General features: G+C 46.9%; 1 protein-coding gene across 1 annotated transcript in view; it reads right to left on the reverse strand.

Moving 5' to 3' along the window:
* Positions 1-24,193, reverse strand: part of LOC8037522 (serine/threonine-protein kinase N2) — a 95,250-nt gene that overhangs the window by 18,257 nt on the left and 52,800 nt on the right. The window contains exons 15-18 of the mRNA XM_040214816.3: positions 12,511-12,690; positions 11,818-11,969; positions 6,579-6,798; positions 1,761-1,868 (exon numbers count right to left, since the gene is read on the reverse strand). Coding sequence (XP_040070750.2) covers positions 1,761-1,868; positions 6,579-6,798; positions 11,818-11,969; positions 12,511-12,690 — 660 coding nt within the window. The remainder of the gene's footprint in view (positions 1-1,760; positions 1,869-6,578; positions 6,799-11,817; positions 11,970-12,510; positions 12,691-24,193) is intronic.

Raw genomic sequence — 24,193 nt, forward strand, 5'->3', positions numbered from 1 at the left:
CGTCGCTCATTCATGGCGGCAACCTTTCCAGCCTTTCCACTCTCGCTTGCCAACTTGTGGCAGGCCAGCGCATGATCTGTACCGAGGGTTCCCAAAATTCCCTGCCGTCGTGGTGCTGTACGTTTTGCAACAGTTCAAAGACGCGAGCAACATCAGTAGTCGCCGTGAGCAATAGGCGAGCCGCCACAAGCCAACAAACTAAAGTAACCTCCGTTTTTTTTGTTTTTTTTGCTTGTTTGCGAGGGAGAGGAATGGAGGGGTGCATTGCGTTCCTCTCCCTCCCCTTGCCCAGCGAGGGGAACGCTACAGGCGCGATGGCGAAACCCGAGGGATGTGCGCGAGCGGCGGCCACGGCGGGGGGGGCTGTCGGTTGCTGCTGTTTCGGTCATTTTCGTGCACCAAAAGCTTTTTGAAACAAGAAGCGGCGCGGCTCTACGGCAACACCGGCTCAGTGATACGACAGCTTCATGCCCTTGGTAGGATCGCAAAATTTGGTCGCGAATGTACCGTATTTGCACGAATATAACGCAAGCTTTTTTTTCATAAATTCCGTGCTCCAAAACGCACCTCGCGTTATATTCGGAATCGAGTTCAGCCACGAGGCACGCGAGTCTGGAGGAAGCCAGAGGAAAAAGCCATCCCTCCGGCTCAATGCAAAAGACCCGGTGGGAGAAGAAGTGGGGGTGTGGAGGGGCATTTTCTAGCCATTGGGCCACGTGAAGGGGCGAATAGAAAACATAAAAAAGCATTTTTATCGCTTCTGTTTTCACAACGCGTGCACGCCGCACGCGCGCGTGCCATGCGGGAATGCGGGCACTCGCCAATTCGAGCCAAGCCAAGCCGGGCCAAGTCAAGTCAACACAAGCCAAGCCAAGACCACCAACCGCGTTTACGCAATCGTGCAACACGAGGCATTTGTTTACGAAGAGGGACCAGAACAAGAAGTGTGATCGTGTATCGGGTTCAGCTGTCTTTTCTCTGCCTGCGCATTGTTTAGTTTCTGCTCCAGAGTGGTCTGGTGTTTGTGTGTTGGTGCTTCTGCTTCCCCGCCGCGCCTTGTTTGGATTGTGGGCTGCCGAGGAGCTCCCTCCCACGGAAGAAAAAAGAACTACCAGACAAGCAGGTGCCGTGCAGCTGCATACCTGCGAAGTCGCCAAGTGGATTGTATACGGAAGGACCTGAGCAGTGAGGATGAGTGCAGTCAAAACATAAACTGATATTTCTTCTATTTCCATTGACTTTTCACTTCTGCTATGCCCCCGAGTGCGAGAAATTGACGCGGCATCGGTTCGCGTTATAATAGTAATAATATTTTTTTTTCTTTTTGGGGGCATCAAAAATTGCCCTCGCGTTATATTCGTGGTCGCGTTATATTCGTGCAAATACGGTAGGTCGAAATTTTTTGGTCACGATTATAGGTCGACTCCTAATTTTTGACAACATTAGCAAAAAAAAAAAAAAAAGGTTGACTTATATTCAAGTAAATTGGTTCATCTGTCCATGATGTAACATCTGTCTTTGATGTTACAGCTGTCCATGATGTTACACCTGTCCATAGCATTTCATGCGTACGTGATGTTAGTCCATGATGTTACATCTGCTCATGCTGTTTCATCTGTCAGTGATGTTACATCTCTCTATGGCCTTTCACCTATATGTGATGTTACATCTGCTTGTGACGTTACAGCTATCAGTGACATCCCTTTCCAGTATCCTCTCCCAGTCAGCAAACAAAGTCTCCAAGGGGTGGGGCCACTCACCCTCCTCATGATGGCAATGGCCTCGATGGACAGGAACCGGGGGTACCTGACCTCGTCGTGCACAATGCTGTCAAACACCTCTTCCTCGTCATCCCCCGGGAAGGGCGACTGCACGCAAAGGGACGCCACTTTGAATCCCCGTTGCCCCCCAATGCCCAAGGTTCAAACAAGTGTCGGGACAACAATCATTGACTCCTGGAATCTAGTTAAAAATAACAATGAAAAAGAAATTAAAAAAACAAACAGGAATATCACGATGTGTATATTATGCATTTGGGCATGTACTCAAACTCCAAGCAACTTCGTATTATGTTTTGAAAAATCTGGAGGCACTCCACAACCTTTCAAAAAGTAAAATATTGTAAATAAATTGGTAGCAAAGATATCACGCAGAAAACTTGTCTGTTTTATAGCATAAGCATTGCCACTATGTGCGCAAAGTTCGATAAAAATCCACCCACAATCAAAGAAGTTGCTGCCCATCCCCACCTCCTGCCTTAATTAAATCCAGGCTCTCTACACCGACGAAACACAAACTTGAGTGCTTTGTGTTTCGTGCTGGCGTCCGATGGCACGACGTGCTGGCTCTTGGGCCGTCGTTGTTTACCACTTTGGGGGCCCCTTGGGATGCATGGGCTGTGCAGATGCTAGACCACGGCCGGACTGGAAGCGCGCGCTCTCTTCCTCTTCTTACGGCCTTTGCGATTGGGGCAATTGCCACCTCAGGCTGCGTTTCGCGGGGGGCGCTGTCACCTCACCCCTGGAGGGGCTTTAACCCCTGGGCTACCATTTGCCGTTTGCACAGAGCGCGTCTGACAGTGTATCTTAGCGCTGTCGCAACTTGCGGCCGAGATGTTTATAGCCTTTGACACCTGGTCCTTACGTTTAGGCCCTCAGCCACTATCTAATGCGCTTCTGATGAGCCCTAAACGGTGAATATTTGACACACATCTCCGAGAGATTCTGGAGTAAGAAGTACAGTGTAGACCGCATATAACGTATGTCGCGGGAGTCGTGAAAATCCGCACTATAAGCGGTACCGCGCTATAACCAAAACATCAATTTTTCAGGCCAAAATACATACCATGAGACAACTTACCTTTCTAAAAGAATTTATTTTATGTTAGATGAAAAATAAAGCTTAGTTTCAGCAAAGTCTTTATTTCACCAGACTAGTACACTTCTCTCTCAAGTGTGTTACACATTTTGAAAGAAATGAGCGACTTTTGCCTGGCGCAGCCTTTTATCGGCGTCGCGGGTTGCGGACGGACGTTGCGAGTGTTCAGGATTGCTAACCCTAATCACTTTTCTCCGGCGATGAAAACGCGTGAAAATTCGCATCCTTTATACGGTACGTGCCAGTAATATCTTCAACTTGAGCACAGGCATGAAATGCTCCAAATAAGAAATCCGGGCGATGTTCGAAAACACGAATGCCTAGAAAGCACCACTGTAGTCGAAGTAAACAAACACGACGACACGGGCGTTTCTGCCATCTTGAGAGTGCCGCCACGACATCGCCGCACGAATAGGTGGATCTTTACTTCAAGTACGTGCTGGGTTATCATAGCAACACACAACGAAACTTCACAGTCAAGGATAGCGCTTTTACGCGGAACGATGAGCTTCCACCACGCCGTCTATGCCGACGATCACAACCGACGCCACTCAGTGACCGACGCCATGCTCGCGGATAGAAGCAGTCAGCCCACGACCGGCATGCAACGCACGCGAACACTTCTCCTCGACCTGTGATTGGTCTGTCGTTGCGGTTGTTTGTTTCCAACGCAGCGGAGGGACGCACGCACGTGAACGACACGTGCGTGTGTCCCTCCGTCGCTATGGCAACTGAAGCCTCTCTCTTCGCTTCTCCCCGCTTCTTTGAGCAACCTCCTTGCCCCGCGAGTGCCGCTTGCGGCTAGCGCCGTTCTCTAGTGTCGCACAGGGAAGCGTGCTCGCTGCGGTCAGTCGGTGCGGTCGGCGGGCTGTTCCAAAAACTGCACTATAACCGGTATTTCCCTTCGCGCACCTGCATTTTAAGCGGTATGTAAATACATGGAGTTCTATGGGAGGCGAACCGGTGGTTTAAAAAAGCCGCGTTATACGTGGTCCTGCACTATAAGCGGTTACGTCGTAAGTGGTCTATACACCAACTCATGTTTACAAATAAACCGGAGCGCCCCTAGCGGACGCCACCGGCGCCGCGCATGCGTGGTGGATGGTGGGCAAGAAGCTCGCCGTCGCCCATAAACAAACCATTGAATTGCATTGTTGTCGGCGTCGGCGGGAGTCTCCGTGCTCTTTTTCGCGTTGGAATTGTTGATTCTACGTCCTCCTAACAATGTCTGACTACTTGAGCGGCTGCAGCAAAACTAACGAGGCAAAACTTTGCGTGAATAATGTGACGTGCGGTGATTCATTTCACATGGACGCCGCAGAATGGGCGCTAAAGCCTGACTCCCACGATGAGATTCTGCTTGCTATTTTCAGCCGCGACGTCGCTCGAACTGCAAAAGTGTGGACCGTAGCTGAGATGGTGGACGTCGATACTGAAAACCGCAAGTAGAATCGGGCATTACAAGTCGGTGATTGCTACTGGTAACAATGATCAACATCTTCTTGTATCTGATCTGTTTACACTTAGCCTACTTACCTCAACCAATCTTCAAAAGTGTTTTGAGGCCTGCACTTACTTCTTATCGCAATTACCGGGTCAACATTTGGTTTAGAGGGCCGCTGTCGTTTGAACGTGCTGACGACAAAAAGCAGCCAAGTTTGAAAGAGCAGACGACAGTTCGAACGTTTGAGGAATGGAATACGAGCAAGAAGCACCGCGTCCCGCGTCAACAAACCATTCGAATGTCACGTTGTCGGCGTCTATGTGAGTCTGCATACTCTTTTTCGCTTTGGAATTGTCGATTCTAGGTCCTCATCGCAAAGTCTTACCACTTTAATCGCCTGAGCGAAATCATCAAGGCTCGTTACGCCGCTAAACTTTCCGTAAATAATTTGACGTACGGCGATTCATTCGCATGAACGCCGCAGAATGGACGCCAAAACCGTGATGAGATTCTTCTAGCTATTTTCGGTCACGACGTCGCTCGTGCTGCAGAAGTGCAGAAGGAAGCGGCGACGATTGACGTCGATACTGAAAATCAGAAGCGGGAACAGACCAAGCGTAACAAGTCGGTGATGGCCACCGGTACCAATGATCAACATCTTGTATCTACTGTTTACACCGAGCCTACTTAAGTCTTTTGAGGCCTGCAATTACTTCTTATTGCAAACTCCGGGTCAAAGTTTGGTCTACGGGCCACTTTTGTTTAAACGAGCAGACAACAAAAAGCAGGCAAGTTTGAAAGAGCAGACGAAAGTTCGAACGATCAGGCGGCCGTGTGAATTTGAAGACGCACTGAACCCGTGGGTGCTCCGGACAACTTGGCAGTTTTCTCTCGTTGATGTTGGAACAAAGCAAATACATCTGGCGACCACAAAGTGTTGCCCGCACACGCAATCGTAGTTTGACAGCGTCTGGTTTGCCCTTTCACGGCTACTATCCACGTTCTCGAACGAGGGGCAGAAACACATGAAAACTGATCTTAAAACCTTTCCAGACTTTCTTGGTACAGCCCCCGTCGCAGCATTTTGATGCGAAGGCAGGTTTTTTGTCTCGTTTCTTCCAAAAGAACGCAGGAATGCATGTCTGGCACGGCGACTTCTGCCCACCGCCTCAGACCGGAAGTGCGTCCGGCGCGCCACCACCGCGGCGTGACGTAGGCGAGTTGAGTTTGTGTATACTGTAGTAAGTAGAGACAGCGAATGCAATTGCGGAAAAAATATACTCGTCTTTACCTCCAGGACTTCTGTTGCAACTCAAGAACACGAGGAGACGGATCCCTTCTACGTGGCGGATCTTTAAATGATAAATAAGTCGTGCACTCTTGCGAAATGTAAGCAGGCCCAATCTATCTATTGCCGTGGTCTGCATCATCATTTCACAGGCCGCAGATTAAGTCGGTCAGCTGCTCTAGACGGTGGTGTAGTAGTCCGTACAATTTTCGCACAGAGCATATTACAGCCTAAAGTGCTTCCTCGTGGGCTTGTGCACATATCCAGATGATTTTTCGTTTCCGTCCGTAAGCGTCTTTGCATGGTTAATCAGAAGTATTCTGAGGAACTTGTTGCAAATTAAACCAGTCAAGCGCTTTGAGTGACTGTTGTCAATGCCCTCTGGGCAACTTAGAATTGGCGCGTCTTCAAGATAGGGTGCAATGAGTTGCAACCTATCTAGTTGCAGAACTTTGTGCACATTTGTAAGCGGAAGGTGCTTAACACCCTTTAAAAAAAGGCAACAATGTTGTCCAGAAGTGCGAGGAACCTAGGGTTTGGATAATGAAGTCCGCTTTTATCCTGGCCTTGCAATAAGATGAACAGAGGATCAACTCGTAGTCAACACAGGCGTCGCACCCAAACTCGCTAATGAGTTTCACCAGATAGCCACCGACATACGCCAGACCAAAGTTGCCAAAACAACAACCTACAAAGCTAGAACACCAGCGCAAAACAGCTCGAAGGGACACTATGAGTGGGGTGAGGAGGTTGCGCCCCCTGGCGGCAAGCAAGTGAACTACATACGGAGAAAAAATGCCCTTGACTCCCGGGTGATTGCAAAGGCCGTAAGAAGAGAAAGAGAGCGCGCGCTTCCAGTCCGGCCATGGCTAGACACACCGGTCGAAGATGGGTTCCAGACCCGGTAGCAACGCCATCCACGAGGATGCCGGCACCAGGACCCAGGTTAGGAGCGAGAGAAGCGGTCACCTCCCCGACGAGCATCTCGAAGAGCAGCACCCCGAGGCCCCACCAGTCGACGGCCCGGGTGTACGAGGTCTCCGTAAGCACCTCGGGGGCCAGGAACTCGGGGGTGCCGCAGAAGGTGCCCGTGCGGTCCCCGTAGCCCATGCCCTCCTTGCACAGCCCAAAGTCCGCCAGCTTCACATAGCCCTCTGCATCCAGCAGCAGGTTGTCCAGCTTCAGGTCCCTGGGGGGACACCGCGGGTGGCTCAGGACGTTCCCCGGTGGGTATTTTCCAGTGGGACAAACAACAAATCAATGAACAGTTTTTTTGTGCTTTTTTCTTTTTTATCTAATGCAGGTATTCTCAAACTCCGCTGTCTCGAGGAACGAATAACTCTCGCTCGATAGTCAAGAAAACCCGCCAGGACTCGCCAATGATGCAATCAAGCGATATGAAAACCTACGGACATTGTAAGCAATAAAGCACACCTCAGGGAGAGAGTGGAACTTAGTTGTGCGTCAATGACTGGCTCAGATACCCTAGAACTTTAAACATTTCGGCTCAGGGGCCGGATCGGGAATCTGTCACAGTCTCGAGGGCCGGAAAATGGACAAGTAAATATAAATCAGAAAATACTAAATGTATAGACATGAATAGGCATATAAATACAAACAAATTGTAGAGCTTTTCCACTTCACGTGAAGATGAAAAACCAGCGGAGCTGTTGTTTTTATGACGTCTAGGACAATGCCTAGAGGACGACGTCTACGACAACCTCAAGTACGACTTCTAGGACGACCTAAAGGATGACTTGTAGGACAACCTCAAGGACGATGCCTAGAGGAAGACCGCAAGGACGACTTCTAGGATGACCTCAAGGACAACTTCTAGGACGACCTCTCCAATTACTTCTACGATGACCTCGAGGACGACTTCTAGGGCTACCTCGAGGGCAACCTCTAGGACGACCTCAAGAATGACCTCAAGAATGACCTCGAGGCCGATGCCTAGAGGACGACCTCTCGAACGACTTCTAGGACGACCTCAAGGACGACGGCTAGAGGATGACCTCTCGGACGACCTCAAGGATGACTTCTAAGATGACTTTGAAGACAACGCCTAGAGGACGACCTCGAGGACAATGCCTAGAGATGATAACAAGGGATCAGGTCCTCGCTATCTAATAATGCAGAGGAAGGCTGACTCACGCTGGTTGCCCCCCCTTTTTATTTTTATTTATTCGTACTTCCCACAACCAACACCTCCTCTAGGTAATGCCTGTCACATGAGCGCTTTCCCCCGGATTATGCCCTTTCCTGTTACCCTCTCCCATTCGCTAGAGTTTGCCGTTTGAGGTGCTGGCACCTGACACTCACGGCGGGCAACGCGTCTTATTTCCCGGGCCGGGCACGCCACCGTCAGCACCGCTCGATTGTCGCACGTGCATCGGTTTCATGATGTTTTCCCCTTTATTCTGTCACTGTTGGAGCGATGTGTGGCCGGGCTGCGGCGCCACGTAGCGAGAAGCGAGAGAAGCGAGGCATCTGCCAATACCCATTGTTAAAGGGGTACTCCACCGATTTTTTGAGCTACCTCAACTAACTATATTTTCTGACTCCCCGGCCTTTAGCCTTTCCGGTATGCTATTTAGCATCGCGAAATTCATAATAGGTATTGTGAAATCGGCAAATGAAAATGGTGCAAAGACCAATATTCAAATATTCGCACACTTTTCAGTGCCGTGACGTCAGTGGCAGGCAGGCTTGCCAGTCGAGCAAGTAGTCTAAAAGTAGAATATGCCAATCATTTGTTCCGTGCTGGAGCGCGGATACGGGAGCGGGCTTCCAAAGCACTCATTTGACACCAAGAAACTGCTTCAAATCCGTTGGGAACAGCTTCTGTAGTCCAAAAAGTTAACCCCTGCCTTGCACTGACGTCACTTTGTTGTTGTTGCCAGTAGAGACTTTCAGTTTGAAAAACACGGTGAAGACCAAAACAGTAAATTCAATAACTTCACGAAAAAACAATATTTTGACCTAATATTTGGGATACTATTTTCGCGATGTTTGTTGGTTAGTTTAGCAAAATTTCAAGCAAATCGGAGGCAATGAAAAAACCGGTGGAGTACCCCTTTAAGCGCACAACCTGACAAGCATTACCGTATAGAGGAGGTGTTGCCACAACCAATGGGGAGTTTTCTGTGAACATTCGCGGACGCATTTTTCCCCAGATCCTAGAGCATAACAGCTTCGCTGTAAAACGTATAAAGTACTCTATTTCACTTTAAGAGTGAGCTCCAGGCTCTCAGCATCCCTGCCAAGCACGCGCGCTCGTGCAGTGCAAGCACTGTTCAGAGCCACATGCTCGTGCTTGTAGCTTCGGCCTTGCTCGCACTTAAAGAGAAACGGAATATAGAGGGTTAAAATAAAAAAAATGTAAGATGGATACTTTATTTTTAAATTCAATACATTGCTAACTGTGACATTGCAAAAACTAACTGTGACCCAGAGAAGTCACCAGGCATAAATCAAAGAGGAACTTTGGCGTATTCACGGAGAAGACTAATGACACGGTACACCCGATGATGACAATATGCACTAGTTATGATGTGACTCTAAGCACAACATAAAGAAGAATGCAAAGAAATTTTAACGCAGTTACACAACACAAAGCGGAGGACTATGAATGGTAATGGCAGTGCACGATGAACGATAAATATTATGGCAAGAGCCTTTCAATGCAGCTTTTGCTCCTCCTTTCTGATACCTTTGTTTGCGCTTTTGAAGCATGTCTGGGTGTTGTTTTGTTTTACACACTTTTTTTCTGCGCTGGCAGCAGTGGGCCGAGCGCACTGCTGCAAAGACTGCGGCCGTGTGCGGGCAAAAAGAAAAGGCTTAGGCGGGTCGGATCTGGCCCTCGGGCCATTGTTTGAGGACCCCTGCTCTAGAGCATGGTTCTTCACCCTTTGGTGGTCACGCTTTATTTTCCCAAAAGATCTTTCTCAGTGATCGTTTTTTGTTTCCAAAGTGATAGTATAAGAAAAGGGGTCAATGCCCAGCTCTTTTTCTAATTATCTAGTGCGAGCACGTACAGCGCTTGCACCCTGCAGGTTTAGAAGCATCAAATGGAAATCTAGAAGGTGAAAAATTGCCACTTTTCTTCCCTTCGTTTCATTTTGGCACGTCCGCTTCCGCGACATTCTGACAGTTTCACATTTCGAACCTGAGGTACTTTATGTAGCTTCTTCATCAGATGGTAAGCTCTCACACTTTGAATACCGAAAAGCATTAAAAGTGACTCGGAAGACACGGCGCTTAATCGCCACTACCGCCATCGCAACCGATGTGCGAAGCGACCATCTCACGTGTATCACGTGTGTGGGGCGTAGAATTTCAAAAGGATAAATGTACCCGTAAAAGCAAAACACCGCGCAGATGTAACATTTAAAGTTTTCCAAAGACAAAACAAATAGCAACGCGGTGTGCACGGTTTCACATTTAAGCAGACAGTTTCAAATGTGTAATCGCCGCCATACATGTACGGCGATGACCGTAAAAAGATTAAACTAAAGCTTAATCATGCTGACAAAGACTGGTAAGCCCAGATTGTGCGATAGGCCTTCCAAACTAGAAGAGAAAGGCGCCTGGACAGCACCACCTAACAAAGATTCACTCTCATTTCTGAGACGCGCCGTGAGATGGCACTGCACGAAAGGAAAGGCAGCAAAGCTCGCAAGCTCATTCACGTGTCGCGCGGATGAGCTCCTCTCGCATGGTCCGTACCACTGACCCTGGGTAGCTCGGTCAGCAAAGCACTTGGCTCACAACCTTGAGGCAATGAGTTTGAATCCTGCGCGGGGGACCGGTCTTTTACAGTGGAGCTGTTAAGGGCTAGTTTTCCCAGGATCGTGTCCCCCGCAAAGAAATGTCGACACAAAACTCTGGACCGTTACCGCCATCTATGAGCGACGGTGGCAACCAGACAATCGGCTTGCCGACCTTGCTCATAAATGGTGACAACCTTTCCAGCCTTTCCACTCTGGTCTTCATTAGAGTGGAAAGGCTGAATTTCTTCAGGCGTCGTCCTAGATGTCGTCCTAAACGTCGTCCTTGAGGTTGTCCTCCAGGTCGTCCTAGAAGTTGTTCTTGAGGCTGTCCTAGACGACTTCCTTGAGGTGGTCCTTGATGTCGTCCGCTTCTCAGATATATTAAAACCTAGAGCTGTTTTCATTGTGTTCCCAGCCACATGTAACAGAATTATGTTAGCCGAGAAAGCGCCGTCACGTTCAAGTGTGCCGCTTTGCTTTTATTTTTTATAAATTACAATAAACACCCTAGCACGAACCCCGCTGCCGGTGCACCCTTGTCGTTGGGTTTTCGGCGCTGCTTGGAAAGTAACTGCGCACTCATTAGTCGCTTTTCAAGTACCACCTACGCATAAGCATCGCGACACATTATTTTGGTTACAAATAGACCACTACGAGCGTCTGCGGTGAAATATGTGCGGATTCGTTGTTCGTTTAAAAAACAAATCGTGTAGTTGTTGTTTAATACTTGGTGAGCATGTTTCCTTTTCATAAAATCTAGACTGGCCACGCATAGTTGCTAAAGGCCTAAATCGGTACAAACACTCACTTCCAAAAAGCTACCACAATGGCATTCCCTTTTCACCAGAGATGATCAACCAATCAGTGTAAACAACTTGTATTCACTTTTCTTTTTTAATTGCGTGGCAGGTGACAGCAGGATTGTGCTTGGTTAGTCTCTTTGTCGAGTATAACATATTACATTAACTTACACATCTAAACCTGTACAATGGTGCCTAACATTGCCGAAATGACTCAAGTTTCTACTGCGTTTGCGTGCCACCTGGTTGTTAGGTACTCTACGGAGCACATGACGCTCCGGGGTGAGAGGAGAGAGGACATTTCTACCTCTTTCTAGTGGAATGGTCCTCATACTGGAGACTCCGATGCGGACAAACTTTTCCTGGAAAAGCCAGAGGTTCCGCCGTAAATCGAAGACTGCACTGAGGGCATTTGCACATCCTTCCTCGCAACAGATGAGGTGCCAAAAACACAAAGATTTTCTAGCATGGACCAAACGGCGAACCTCAACCTTACAGACGGGACGGGGATGGCAAGGCATCTCTCTCGTGCCAGAGGACGGACAGCCGAGGGATCTCCCCGCCGTTCCCGTCCCTTAGGCGACCACGCCTGTCGCTGCCGCCACGCCTGTCGAGACGGGAGTGAAGGGGGCCCACCGATAGATGATGCGGTTCTCGTGCAGGAACTGCAGCCCCAGCACCACGCAGGCGGCGTAGAAGGCCGCCCTGGGCTCGGGGAAGATGTCCGTGTGGATGTGCATCATCAGGTCCCCTCCGCAGGCGTACTCCATCACAAAGCACACGTGGTTCTGCGAGGCAACGCCGGCGCTCAAATAACTGGGGGCATTCACAGAACTCCTCGTGTCAAAAACGGGACAATGCCTCGTTTTGTGTCGCACCGGGGGCGAGGACCAGACAGAGAGAAGGGAACTGCTCCTCGATTCCCTCTTTCCATTCGAGAAAGACCCCTTCTCGTTGGGAGAGGAAGAAAAAAGAGGGCAGATGAGAAAGAAGGACTCTGGGAAAGCAACAAGACGATTCTGTAGGTCAGCCCTCGGACAATCAAAATGTAACGCCGCAGCCAATTAAGCCGGGTGTTTGCAACCACACCTCACCTCTCGTAGGGATCGGCAGAAACTGTCCAAGAGGTGCGTCACAGCGGCACTGGAAATGTTAATGTGCGCGATATGCTACGACAAAAGTGACAGACACAAAAAAGCAAAGCGGGGGCGACGTCCTGGACGTCACGCGATCGTGACGCAGGATGCAACCTCCTGCCTCCTGAACGCGACTCAACGTCGAATGGCAGACCGTGAAGCGGTGGTTTCAAAGAAAGCCGTCTGCACTCACGGGCGTCTGGAAGCAGGCGAACAGGTTGACGAGGAACGGGTGCCGCACCGAGTTGGCCACCTGGAAGATGCGCTTCTCCGCCATCAGGCTCTCCAGCTCGTCCCGCGCGACTATGTCCCCTTTCTTGAGCGCCTTGATGGCAAAGTACTCCCCGCTGCGCTTCAGCTTGCTCAGGATCACCTGCACGGGCCCCAGTCCCTTCCTCATCCGCCCCACCGATGCTGCGTCCCAACTCTCGAGCACGTTCCAGTTAAGGCTCGTTCACACACCTACTTGAGGTCTTGAAAGCTCTCTCTTACGACAAAAAATGCACTGCTGCCACCTACCAGGGAACACTTGGCAGTGCGTATTTTTTTCTTGGCTCGAAAAACCTTTGCTAATGTTATTAACAACGTCATATGTAGTATGTCCCTCGGACCTCGCTTGCAAAACCTTCACTCTAGTGAAATGCACTTCCAGGGTCACCGCATAGATGGCGCCAGCATGGACTCTCGTCCAAAGAGATTTTAACCCCCAAACTGCACGTCTTTAGACTTGCGGAAATTTTGACCGCAGCTTGGGTGGAACGTCTATGCAGAGTTCGTCTGCTTCTTTTGCAGGGGTGATGTCAGAAAGACGCCGAGCTCTGATTGGTTCTGGAACAAGGAGAGTGGGCAGACCTCAAGGAAGCCTGAGGTCTACACACTATCCTTCAATCAGAGCCAATCAGAGCCCAGCATCTTTCTGACGTCACCCTGCGCAAGAAGCAGACGACTTGCTCTCTGCATTGATGCGTCGCTCTTCAGCCAATCTTGGGGACAGCCTCTTTAAATGCTCACTTTTTTTCGAGCGTAAGGAAGCGCCATCTATCCCCAAACGTCGGAAATAATTTTGCTTCAGAAACCAGTGCAAGGATGACAGCAACAAAAAAGTTTGACGAGATACACGCGGTACCAAAAAATATTGGCGAAATGGTCAAAATGTTGGCAAAAAAAGTCACCGTATTGCTTGTATGTTTTGGTCATGGGAGTTCCCAGTTAAGAGGTTCAGAGGTTTTCAGGTGCACGGCCCTAAGAAGTCCTAAGTGAGTGAATGGGTCTTTACTCCCCACATGATAACACATACAGAGTGACACTGGATGCGGTGGGTTCGCTCTTTTTTCCCGAATCCCACACTTCTTTACCGCGGTCCCCCCAAAAATGTATCAATAAGGTTCTACTGCACGTTTTTTAGGCACAACCCGTGCCAGCTGCAGGTCGAGCATTATGGATATTTATGGCTCCTTCTCTCTCGGGTTCTCACGGTGCAAACCCGTACACAGGGACGAACCCACCTCCAGGTGCGCCAAAGTGCACACAAGCATCGGGTGTTGTACCAAGCACAAGTATGACATTAATGTGGCCACTTCGCACAAAAAATTACAGGACGACGCTTAAGCTTCGCCTTTATGAGTGGAACGCGACAGTTAAACATGTAAACCTCCGCTCGTCCCCAAGCCGTGCTAGCGTGCCTGCATGAACTAGTCAATAGCATGTCTGGCTCGCACTGAGGGGTCATGGGTTTCAAAATTTTTTCTTTAAGGCAAATGAATTACTTCATAAAGTGAAATCATCCGAGGCACGCGGCAACCTTTAATTCGCATAAGACGTCACGTTTTAGTTCCTTTCAATCCGAGCGCACCGTCACATCTCACGTGAGCGTTGTTTGAAATTCCCGCCAAGGTCATGTGGCTGTGATATCATGACCCTATCGACCAATCCTGGACTTTCCGGTCCCACCAATGCCGGCTTTTCTGTGAAATGAGCTCCTTAAAGCTATCGCTTTAAAATATAACAAAAAATAGGCTGCATGTTCAGTCATTCTGCCAAATGCATTTAAATGCGGTAGCTTTATAGGGTGGGTGGTGCTGCAAGTTCGGATGGTGCCCAGGGCAGGCTGACCCTTAGTCTTTCAGTGCCTGGGGTACGTGGTGTTCCTTATTCAAGTGGTACCTAGGGCAAGGTTTTACAGTCGAACCTCGATATAACGAAGTTCAATGTAACGAAATCCTCGATTTAACGAAGTATTTTATTTTTCATAATTTCTTGCCCATAGACCCCATGTATTTTTAGTTCCTATATAACGAAGTCTATTTTGCTGATATTTCAATATAACGAAGCGCCATTGCCATAGAAGGCAATAAATAAATCAACTCTAAAAAAAAAAACTTCGGAAAAAAATTGTGGTTAAAAAAAAAAAATTATGCGCAAACGCGAGCGCTTGATAGGTTACTTCACGGGGACAGGCCTTCCAACGTTCCTAGGCTGCCCGAGGATGCGGCGCCGGTAGCGCCGGCGAGGCATGCGGCAAAGCGGATTCCGCGAGGCTGGCCAGAAAATGCCGAGCAAAAAGTTAACACGGCATAACAGCATCACCACTGACATTCACTGATCATCATAGTCCACTGTACCGCGGGTAGCGCGGGAGCCAACTTCAGCGGGGGAGCGACGTGATGGCGCGACCGCGATGGATGGATGAATACGGCTGAGCCAGGGCTGAGCCCTTTGGATCGGGCGGTAGCGGCACTGCCCGCGCGACCGCACGGGCAGTGCCATCTAGGAGAAGACCGAAAAGACCGATTATCGTCTTGCGAGCGTGATGTAAAGCAAAGGCGCAAGCACACTGTGGGTGCTGTGGGCGCAAGGAAACTGTGCGGTCAAGAGTGCTGTGCTGTGGTGCTGTGTAGGCGTGTAGGTTGGAAACATTGGCACCGCCTGGGAGGCACTCACTTGATCGAATGACGTTTTAGCGAACGCCCACGTTTCATCGAACGACACTTTAGCGAATAGTCGGACGCCGCGAAGCGGCGTTTTCGGGAGGGCCAAGTGAGTTTATATTTTTGTAATGAGTTGCCGTAGACTGTCGCCGCGAAGCGGCGTAAAGCGCAGCGCGACGGATGGGTTAACGCGCGCCCCCGTTATTCGCTAAAACGACCATTCGCTCAAATGTCGCCGTTCGCTAAAATGTCATTCGCTCTTGTGATATGGACCCGCCTAAACTAAACAGCTTTATTTTTTAACCGGGCGGTTCACTCACGTGCTTGCTGCCATAAGGAAACGTAAAGTTCTTTCTTTGGATGAGAAAGCAAACGTTTTGGACGCCATCCTGAAGAAACTGCCGAGATCACGAGCACTCGGGAAGTGCTCGACGCAATGGACGTTTTGAGGAGGTACACGGCGTCGCATGGGCAGCAAGATGCCGTGCAAGCGCTCTGGGCGCTCGAACGCCGTTTGACGCCGCCGACGCCGCTGCTACTGTCGGACAAGGCGCAAGCAAAACTCGCGGACTACTTTGCCCCTAAATAAATGTCGTTTTCGGTGAGTTTTCATGCCCGTAAAATGTTTCGGAATTTTTTTTTTTTTCGCATGCTAAAGCCAAATTTCGATTTAGCGAAATTTCAATGTAACGAAGTAAATTGCGAATTTTACCGACTTCGTTACATCGAGGTTCAACTGTATATGGAAACAGATTAGGTCACACCATGGTCCCTTTATGAGAATGCACGCGCTTTCCTTAGGCCTCACCCGGATACAAAGCCTTTGCGCTGAATTCTATGGGTCACCGAAAGAAAGGAAGTGTGCTTTCCCGCCCTTTCCTCTCCTCGTTCCACACGCTCTTTCTACACCACCTGTTTCTACTCCTCTTTCTTGCCCTTTCCACCCTTCTCCGTTCCGTGCGATTTCTCAAACCACCTGCTTCTGCTCCTCCCATTCCTGTGTGCTGGGTCCGTAGCTCGTGCAGCAGCGCACTCGGCTTCCACACTGGTGACCCGGGTTCAATCCCTGGCACCGGTTGCCGCTGTTTTTTATTTTAATTTCATTTCATTTCATTTATCTTTTAGCAGTTGAAAACTGGCCGACCTGCACATTTCCTGCTCAAGTGGCTCCTGAGGATGGTTTAAAAGAACAGTGGCTGTTTAACCAGCTCATGACTTGACGCACCACATGCAAAAAAAAAGACTAAAAATTTTTCGTAGCTAGATTGTATGCTGTAGAATCACGATTCAATCCCAGTCGATTCCTATCCCAGGACGAAATTGATATTTTAACGTTACATTTTAAAATACAGTAAAACCTCGTTATAACAAAACGGGATATAACAAACTAATGGGCATAACAAAGCAATCATAATTCCCCTTGCTTGCTAATAGTGGGAAGAAATGGACATTGGCTATAACAAACTAATGGTTATAACGAAATAATTACGACCGCTCCTTCAACTTTGTTATAACGAGGTTTTACTGTAGTGCAAATGCTCTCTCGGGCCACAGAGGATGATATCAACAAAAGCACAGAGCTTGGGGAGGTAGGGCTCCCGATTTTTTAAATATCGAGGGACGTAGAGGAAACTAACATTGCGGCCCCAGCGAGTCTCCTGCGCACGATGCTCCCTACCACTGAGGCGGCTGTAAAGGTATTTGAAGAAAGGACACCTTGATGAAAAAACGGTTGAAGTGCAGGCGAGCGGGTGGATGTTTACCATGATGGAACTTAACCCGAGACTGGGGTAGAAACAGAAACTTAAAAGTAGAAGGGACAGAGACAAGTGAAGAAGAGAACGTCTCAAACGCAGCTAAAAGATTTATTTAGTCCCACATCCTTATATACTCACAACCACAAGGTCACCCAAACACTCAACACGCCCCTTTCAAAGACACAATACACCAGGAGAAAAAAACAAAAAAAAAAAGCAGGGACAACAATGCAAGGGGACGCCCCCTCCAGCACTACTACGAACAGGGGCAAACCATCCACTTCTCCGGAAAGAAAAACTTTTCCTTTTCCCTTTCCTTCTTTTTTCTCTTTGTGTGTCACTGACACTACACCCACGAACCAACAAAACCCAAAACTTGAGTACAAAGGACAACCATCTCCGCAAACACAAAGAGAACTGGGAAGAATATCTCCAAACCGGAACGAAGGACTCACTCTAAAAAACAAATAACCACTTCACCCTTAAAAAAAAAATAATCTGTTTACAGTCCCAAAAATGCTTTAGGGCATTGTTTCCCAACTGCAATGATGCCTGACTTATACAATTACCGACTGATTTAATCCGAATGGTTTCCCTTACCAGTCTCTTACTGTCATTCACTTCTTTATGTATTATTTCCGTCTCTGACCACAAAGGAGTGCAATTGTTACATTCATTTATGTGCTTAGCTATTTCAGAATTAGTAGCGTTAAAGGGACACTGACACCCCCCAAAATTTTTTTTTTAATTTTTTGCCAGGCGCTTTATTATGGTGCCGGAGGACTACCCAATTAATATTTTGCAACAGAGTAGCGTATTTTTTTAATAAAGTCAAAAGACGCAACAGCTCGAAACCGAAACCGAAACCCGACGGAGGTCGGAGAAGTGGAGAGAAGAGAGCGAGTGGCGGAAGTCACGTGTCTACACCCGACCGTGTGTTTTTTTTTTTTGTTTTTTTTTTTCTCCTAGCTTCCCGGTAGCAGACGACATGCGGCGTACGGGAACTGTTCGCCGTGGGATTCTTTTGCAGCTATGTATGTTCCGCTCGTTGTTCTGTACTCCAAGATGAGTTGTTTTGTATATTGAGGAGTTGGAGATGAGTAGTGAGTGCCCGTGGTGAATTTTGATCGGCTCCGAAAAGAATACACCCAAGATGTTGCGTGAAGAGCTGGCTCACATGTCCTGCGTCCGAAACAGAAGTGGCATTGTGCGACAGAGTTTCCGAAACATCAACGGGATCGGGACCAATGGCTGGCTGCAATTCCTGTAGACCATTTACGGGCACCTCGGAAAGCGGACGCTACCTGATTTATATGCTCCTTGCATTTTGTGGAAAGTGATTACATTGAGTTCGCAGGTGTCAAAAAGGAAATCCCATACCATTTGATTCAGCGACGTGTCGTCCACAACATTTGTTTCTTTTTTTTTTTTTTGTTTCTTCAGTGATAATTTTAAAAAAAGAAAAGAAATGTAAACATCAGAAAACATATAAGAAAAAAAAAACAAAAAAAAAAAAACAGTTCCACGGGGGATTGAACCTGGTCCTATGGCTTGTAAAGCGGACGTCTTTCCCACTAAGCTACTGGAGCATATCAAAACTAGGGAACTCTTTCCTTAGTAATAATTCAGCCGATAAACTGTAAGTTGGAAAGTTTGCTACCGATTTTCCTTTAGCAAAAGCACTCCCGGCATTGGCGACATTCTCACCTTGTAAAGAAATCGTACGCGTGCATATTCAACTCGAAGTAGACACGTCGTGCTTGACGTTTGCGCGAGCGATATCTTCAGCCACGAGAAGGGAGCGACGGCTCGGCGACGTCTTCGTGCAAATCGGCTTGGTGGTCGGGCGTGTCGTACGGGATGAAGACCAATTCTTTTGATCAGTCCCAAATTTCTCTTTTAAAGGCAGACAAAATTCTCCGGTACCGCGAACGACAGTTCTGAAATAGAGGTCCCACGCACGTCGTCCGCTGCCATCGCGTCCCTGCGAGTCCCACGATACGCGAAACGACGCACGCACAGAATGCTTCCGGTTGTCTGTGAAACTTTTTTTTCAATCAACGTATTTGCAGCTTTTTAGAAGCCACACAAAATGGGTTTCATATTTTTTTCTGTTTTTAATATTGAGTGTGTGCCTTCAGTGACCCACGACTTTGATTAAATTTGGTGGTCGCATCGATACCTTAGAAAACGGCCCGTGACCGCGGAAAAGAGAGTGAGCGAGACTCGAACCGGCCAGTTCTTGATCGGCGGTTTTCGGGCGGAAAGAAACCGAATTTCGAGCCGCAAATTCTGTTCTGGGTAGTTGAGCTCTCATATGTCACGTACAACTAAAAACCTCGGCGAGCATAAATACCCTGTCAGTGTCCCTTTAATCCTTACATTTCTCTTATGTTCTGTTAGTCTGTCATTAACACACCTCGAAGTTTGCCCTACATAAGCAAAGCCACACGCCATCGGAATTTCATACACTACACTGTTTCTGCATGAGATCGATTTTTCACGGTGACCTTTCCTGCACTCTTGCATTTCGGTTTCAAAAGGAGTTAATCTATCTAACCTGAAATCAGAACTAAAAACTGTTTCCACTCCAAACTGCTTAGCACACGCCTTCAGGTAATGTGAAATTCCATGAAAATAAGGGATCACAGCCATCCGTCTTTTCAACGTGTCTTCTCTTTCCTTTTTCTCATTGGTGTGTACATCTAAATTCCTTCTGATGAACTCTTCTTCAAACCCTGCCCCTCTTAGTCTCTTCCATTGACCTTCCACCGAATTTGTGATAGAATGTCTGCATGATCGGTCTAGAGCATTTCTGATCAAAGACTTTACCACTCCCGCTTTCCCAGTTTTCGAATGGCAGCTCCTTTTTGACAGAACAGGTTTCGGGTTTTCTTGGCCGTACTCCCAGCAGAGACCTTTATCAGTGTGGATCCGCAGATCCCAGAACTGTAATGCTCCCTTCTCCGGTTTCTCGGCGGTGAAGCGTAGTTCAGGGGCTGCTGATCTTATCAAATGCTCGAGACCGTTCAACAGGTCATCCCGGAAGGTGCACACAAAAATATCATCCACATAACGCCTCACAAAACACATGCTAAAGCATTTCTGGGACTGTAAACAGATTTTTTTTTTTAGGGGTGAAGTGGTTTTTTGCTTTTTAGAGTGAGTCCTTCGTTCCGGTTTGGAGATATTCTTTCTTTATTCTTTATTCAATGATTACCCCGCAGTGCCCGAGGGCGTTACAGCAGGGGGGGTTACAAGGATGAAAAGAACACGTCTTCATTGAAACAGCACACTTGCTCTTCAGACAGCCGATTCCACTGTGCAATTGTTCGTACAAAAAAGGAGTTTGCAAACATGCATGTCCTAGCGCGGTACTCTCTAATTTTAAGACTATGATCATTACGACTAGAAACATAATAGGGTTCTTTTAAGTAAGTCTCGCTATTTATTCCCGTTTTATTTTTAACTATTGAGTATAAAAATTTTAGTCGCAGTTTTTCCCGACGTACGGAAAGTGGTTCCCAGTTTAACATTTTTTTCATTTCTGTACAACTTTCTTTCCTCCCGTATCGTCCAAGAACAAACCTAGCCGCCCTGTTTTGTATTTTCTCCAGCTTATCTATCAACGTTTTTTGGGCTGGATCCCAGACAGCACATGCATACTCTAAAATGGGTCTAACACATGTTAAATAAGCAGTTGTCTTTAAGTTAGGTTGTGAGCATTTTAAGTTACGTTGGATAAAATTCATTGCCCTGCCAGCTTTTAAGACTACTTCCTCTATGTGGGCATTCCATGAACAGTCAGATGACAATATGACACCCAAGTATTTGTAAGTAAGTTCCTTGGTTATAGGGTTATTATTTATAAAATACTGAGATTCAATTTGTTTCCTTTTCTTTGTAAAACAAAGGTTAACACACTTTTTGTGATTTAAATTCATTTTCCACGTAGAGCACCAACTTTGAATACGATCAAGGTCTGCTTGCAACTGGGCGACATCATCTGAACTCTTAATCTTTCTATACACTACACAATCATCAGCAAAAAGTCGAATACAAGAGGAAATTCCAACAGAAATATCATTAATATAAATTAAAAACAAAAGTGGACCCAGGACAGAGCCCTGTGGAACTCCTGATGTTACATCAACGTAATCAGATTTCTTGCCATTCAGTACTACACATTGACGACGCTGGAACAAGTAATTTTCTATCCATCTAAGCACAGCCGAGTCTAGATTTAACATTCTTAGTTTGTTGAGAAGAAGTGAGTGTGAGACCGTGTCAAACGCTTTTCTAAAATCCAAGAATATACAATCTATTTGCCCTCCCTCATCGACATCAGATGCAAGGTCATGATAAAATTCAACAAGTTGCGTAGTACATGAAAACCCCTTACGAAAACCATGTTGTTCATTAATCAGCAAGTTGTTTCTTATCATATGACCGATTACCTCTGAATATAAAATATGTTCGATGACTTTGCATGAGACGGAAGTTAATGAAATGGGCCTATAATTTACGACGTCTTTTTTTGGCCCCCCCTTATGGATAGGGACGACATGAGCTACCTTCCAGTCATCTGGCAAAAGTCCTGTGTCCAGTGACTTGGAAAAAATTAAATAAAGGTAAACCGAAATTGGGTAAGCACATCGCTTTAGTACACGCGGAGAAATGCCATCCGGTCCAGTTGCTTTTGTTTCATCTATGTTCTTTAACGCCTTCTCAATACCACTAATGCCAAGCTCAACTGGCTGCATTAATTCCACCGTACTAACAGTGGATGGATTAACATAGTTGTGTTTGGGCAAAAAGACAGACCGAAAGTAATTATTGAAGCACGTTGCTTTTTCTGTATCATCCGAAACTGTCTGTTGATTATATGTAATTTCACTTATTCCTACTGCATCCGATCCACATCCCTTTAAATACTTCCAGAAAAGCTTGGGGTTGGTTTTTAATCTGTCATTGAGTGTATTAAGATATTGTTCCTTAGCTCCCTTTATGCTCCTTTTATATTCACGCGTAAGCTCAGCCAGTTTTTCAAGGTGATTACTACTTTTGGTCTTCTTATATCTATCAAATGCTCTCCTTCGCTTTTTAATTATCCTAAGAGTACTTGAAGTTACCCATGGTTTTCTTCGTTTTTTTAGCTTTCTAGAATCTATGCAGGGAACATATTTATCCGTTAATTGAAGCAACATTTTCTTGAAAACATCCCATAAATTATGGACATCATATTCCTCAGAAAGACACTCAAATACGGGAAGGCGGTCAAGAAGCTCTTCAGAAAACCCAGAGTAATTGCCCTTCTCAAAGAAAAAGACTTTCCTCGATTCGCATGAATTTACTCGTTTGATTTCAGTTTGGATATTTGCCACAACAGCGTGATGGTCACTGATACCAGGGATAATATTAACGGTGTTAATAAGATGGGGAGAGCTACAAAACAAGAGGTCTAAAATGTGATTATTCCTTGTTGGTTCACTCACATACTGCTGAAGCCCAAACGTATCCACAATGTTTTTCATTTCAAGATTATTTCGGCTACCAATCGTGCATACACAAGTGCCATCCCTCCACTCTAAGTCAGGCAAATTAAAGTCTCCCGCAAGGAGAATAATTTGGTTTGAGGCCTCAGAAAGAATGTCGTATAGCGATCGGATTATACTAAGATCCGAATTCGGTGGTCGGTAATACGATCCAAGAACATAGGAAGAGCTACCAGGTAACGTGACTGTACACCAGATTGATTCAATAGCGTCATGACCAAGTTCGAGTGGGGATGATCTCAGCGATGAATGAACCAACAAGAAAACGCCCCCGCCGAGGCGTGACCTATCTTTTCGATAAGAAACAAACCCTTTCGGAAAGACTTCGCTATCACTTATGGAAGCGTCTAGCCATGATTCGGTTCCGAACACGATATCAGCCTTTACTGAGTCGATTAAGCCTGCCAATTCGTCAACTTTATTTACGATGCTTCTACAGTTTATTACAACAGAAACTAGGTCACGATGAACGCGCTTTTCTTTTTTTCCTTTTTTCGTGGGGCGTCAGTCTTTTTTGACAGGAACAACTTGTTCTATTTCCGTATCCCATGTAAACACTTTATCATTTACGATGAGCTTATCAAAGTTTAGCTTTACACGGTTGCCACTATCCGCTTTTTTTGTTTTAGCATATTCCCAAAGTTTCTTTCGAATTTCACGGGTTTTCGGCGAGTAATCTTGGTCTACACTGTAGTTTGATCCCTTGAACTTTTTGGCGTTAGACAGAATATCCTGTTTTTCCTTGTAGGAGGCAAAATTAACGATGATTGGTCGTTTAAAGTTCACATTATAGCGACCTACACGGTGCGCCCTTTGCACCGTTTTTAGGTCCACACCGAGCTTGTCTTTACAGATACTTTTAATGAGATTTTCCGATTCATTCCATGTTTCTTTGTTATTCGTGTCATCCACACCATAGAAAACAAGGTTTTGCCTACGACTTCTGTTTTCTAGATCAACATTCCTGTTTTCCAATTCGTTAATTTGTCTTGCCAAGAGCTCAATTAGCTTTGCTTGTTCTGTTACTAATTGATTAACGACCCCGATTTTCCCCTCCGTACCAACAAGCTTCTTATTTATTTCCTCGATCATGTTTTCATGCTTCTTAAACCTACTGTCGATAGCGTCCAGCTTACTCATAATGCAAGCCTGACCGCTCTGCAAACTTTTAAGAAGGTCAATTTCTACTGCGTCAAGGGGGCCAGGGTTAAGTTCTACATCCCCGGAAAGTAGCAACAAGAGAAACAGGTAAAGTACTCGATGTGCAAAGAGGCGAAAATATTTGCGAGATATACGCAGTCTCAATCGTCTGCCACAGAAGGTATCAGCACTTGACGTGGGAGGAGCCGGCAACGCAAACAGGGACTTTCGAACACAGATAGGACTGTAAGGACTAACCTGCGTGAACAACAGTAGTGTTAGCTGCATGTCGCCAAGCGTGCCGGCTCCAAATCCCACGCAGTCAAAGTGCCAGTTCTCTTTGTGTTTGCGGAGATGGTTGTCCTTTGTACTCAAGTTTTGGGTTTTGTTGGTTCGTGGGTGTAGTGTCAGTGACACACAAAGAGAAAAAAGAAGGAAAGGGAAAAGGAAAAGTTTTTCTTTCCGGAGAAGTGGATGGTTTGCCCCTGTTCGTAGTA

The sequence above is a fragment of the Ixodes scapularis genome, unplaced genomic scaffold (genome assembly GCF_016920785.2).
Source record: "Ixodes scapularis isolate PalLabHiFi unplaced genomic scaffold, ASM1692078v2 PGA_scaffold3__209_contigs__length_174095766, whole genome shotgun sequence".
NCBI lineage: Eukaryota > Metazoa > Arthropoda > Arachnida > Ixodida > Ixodidae > Ixodes > Ixodes scapularis.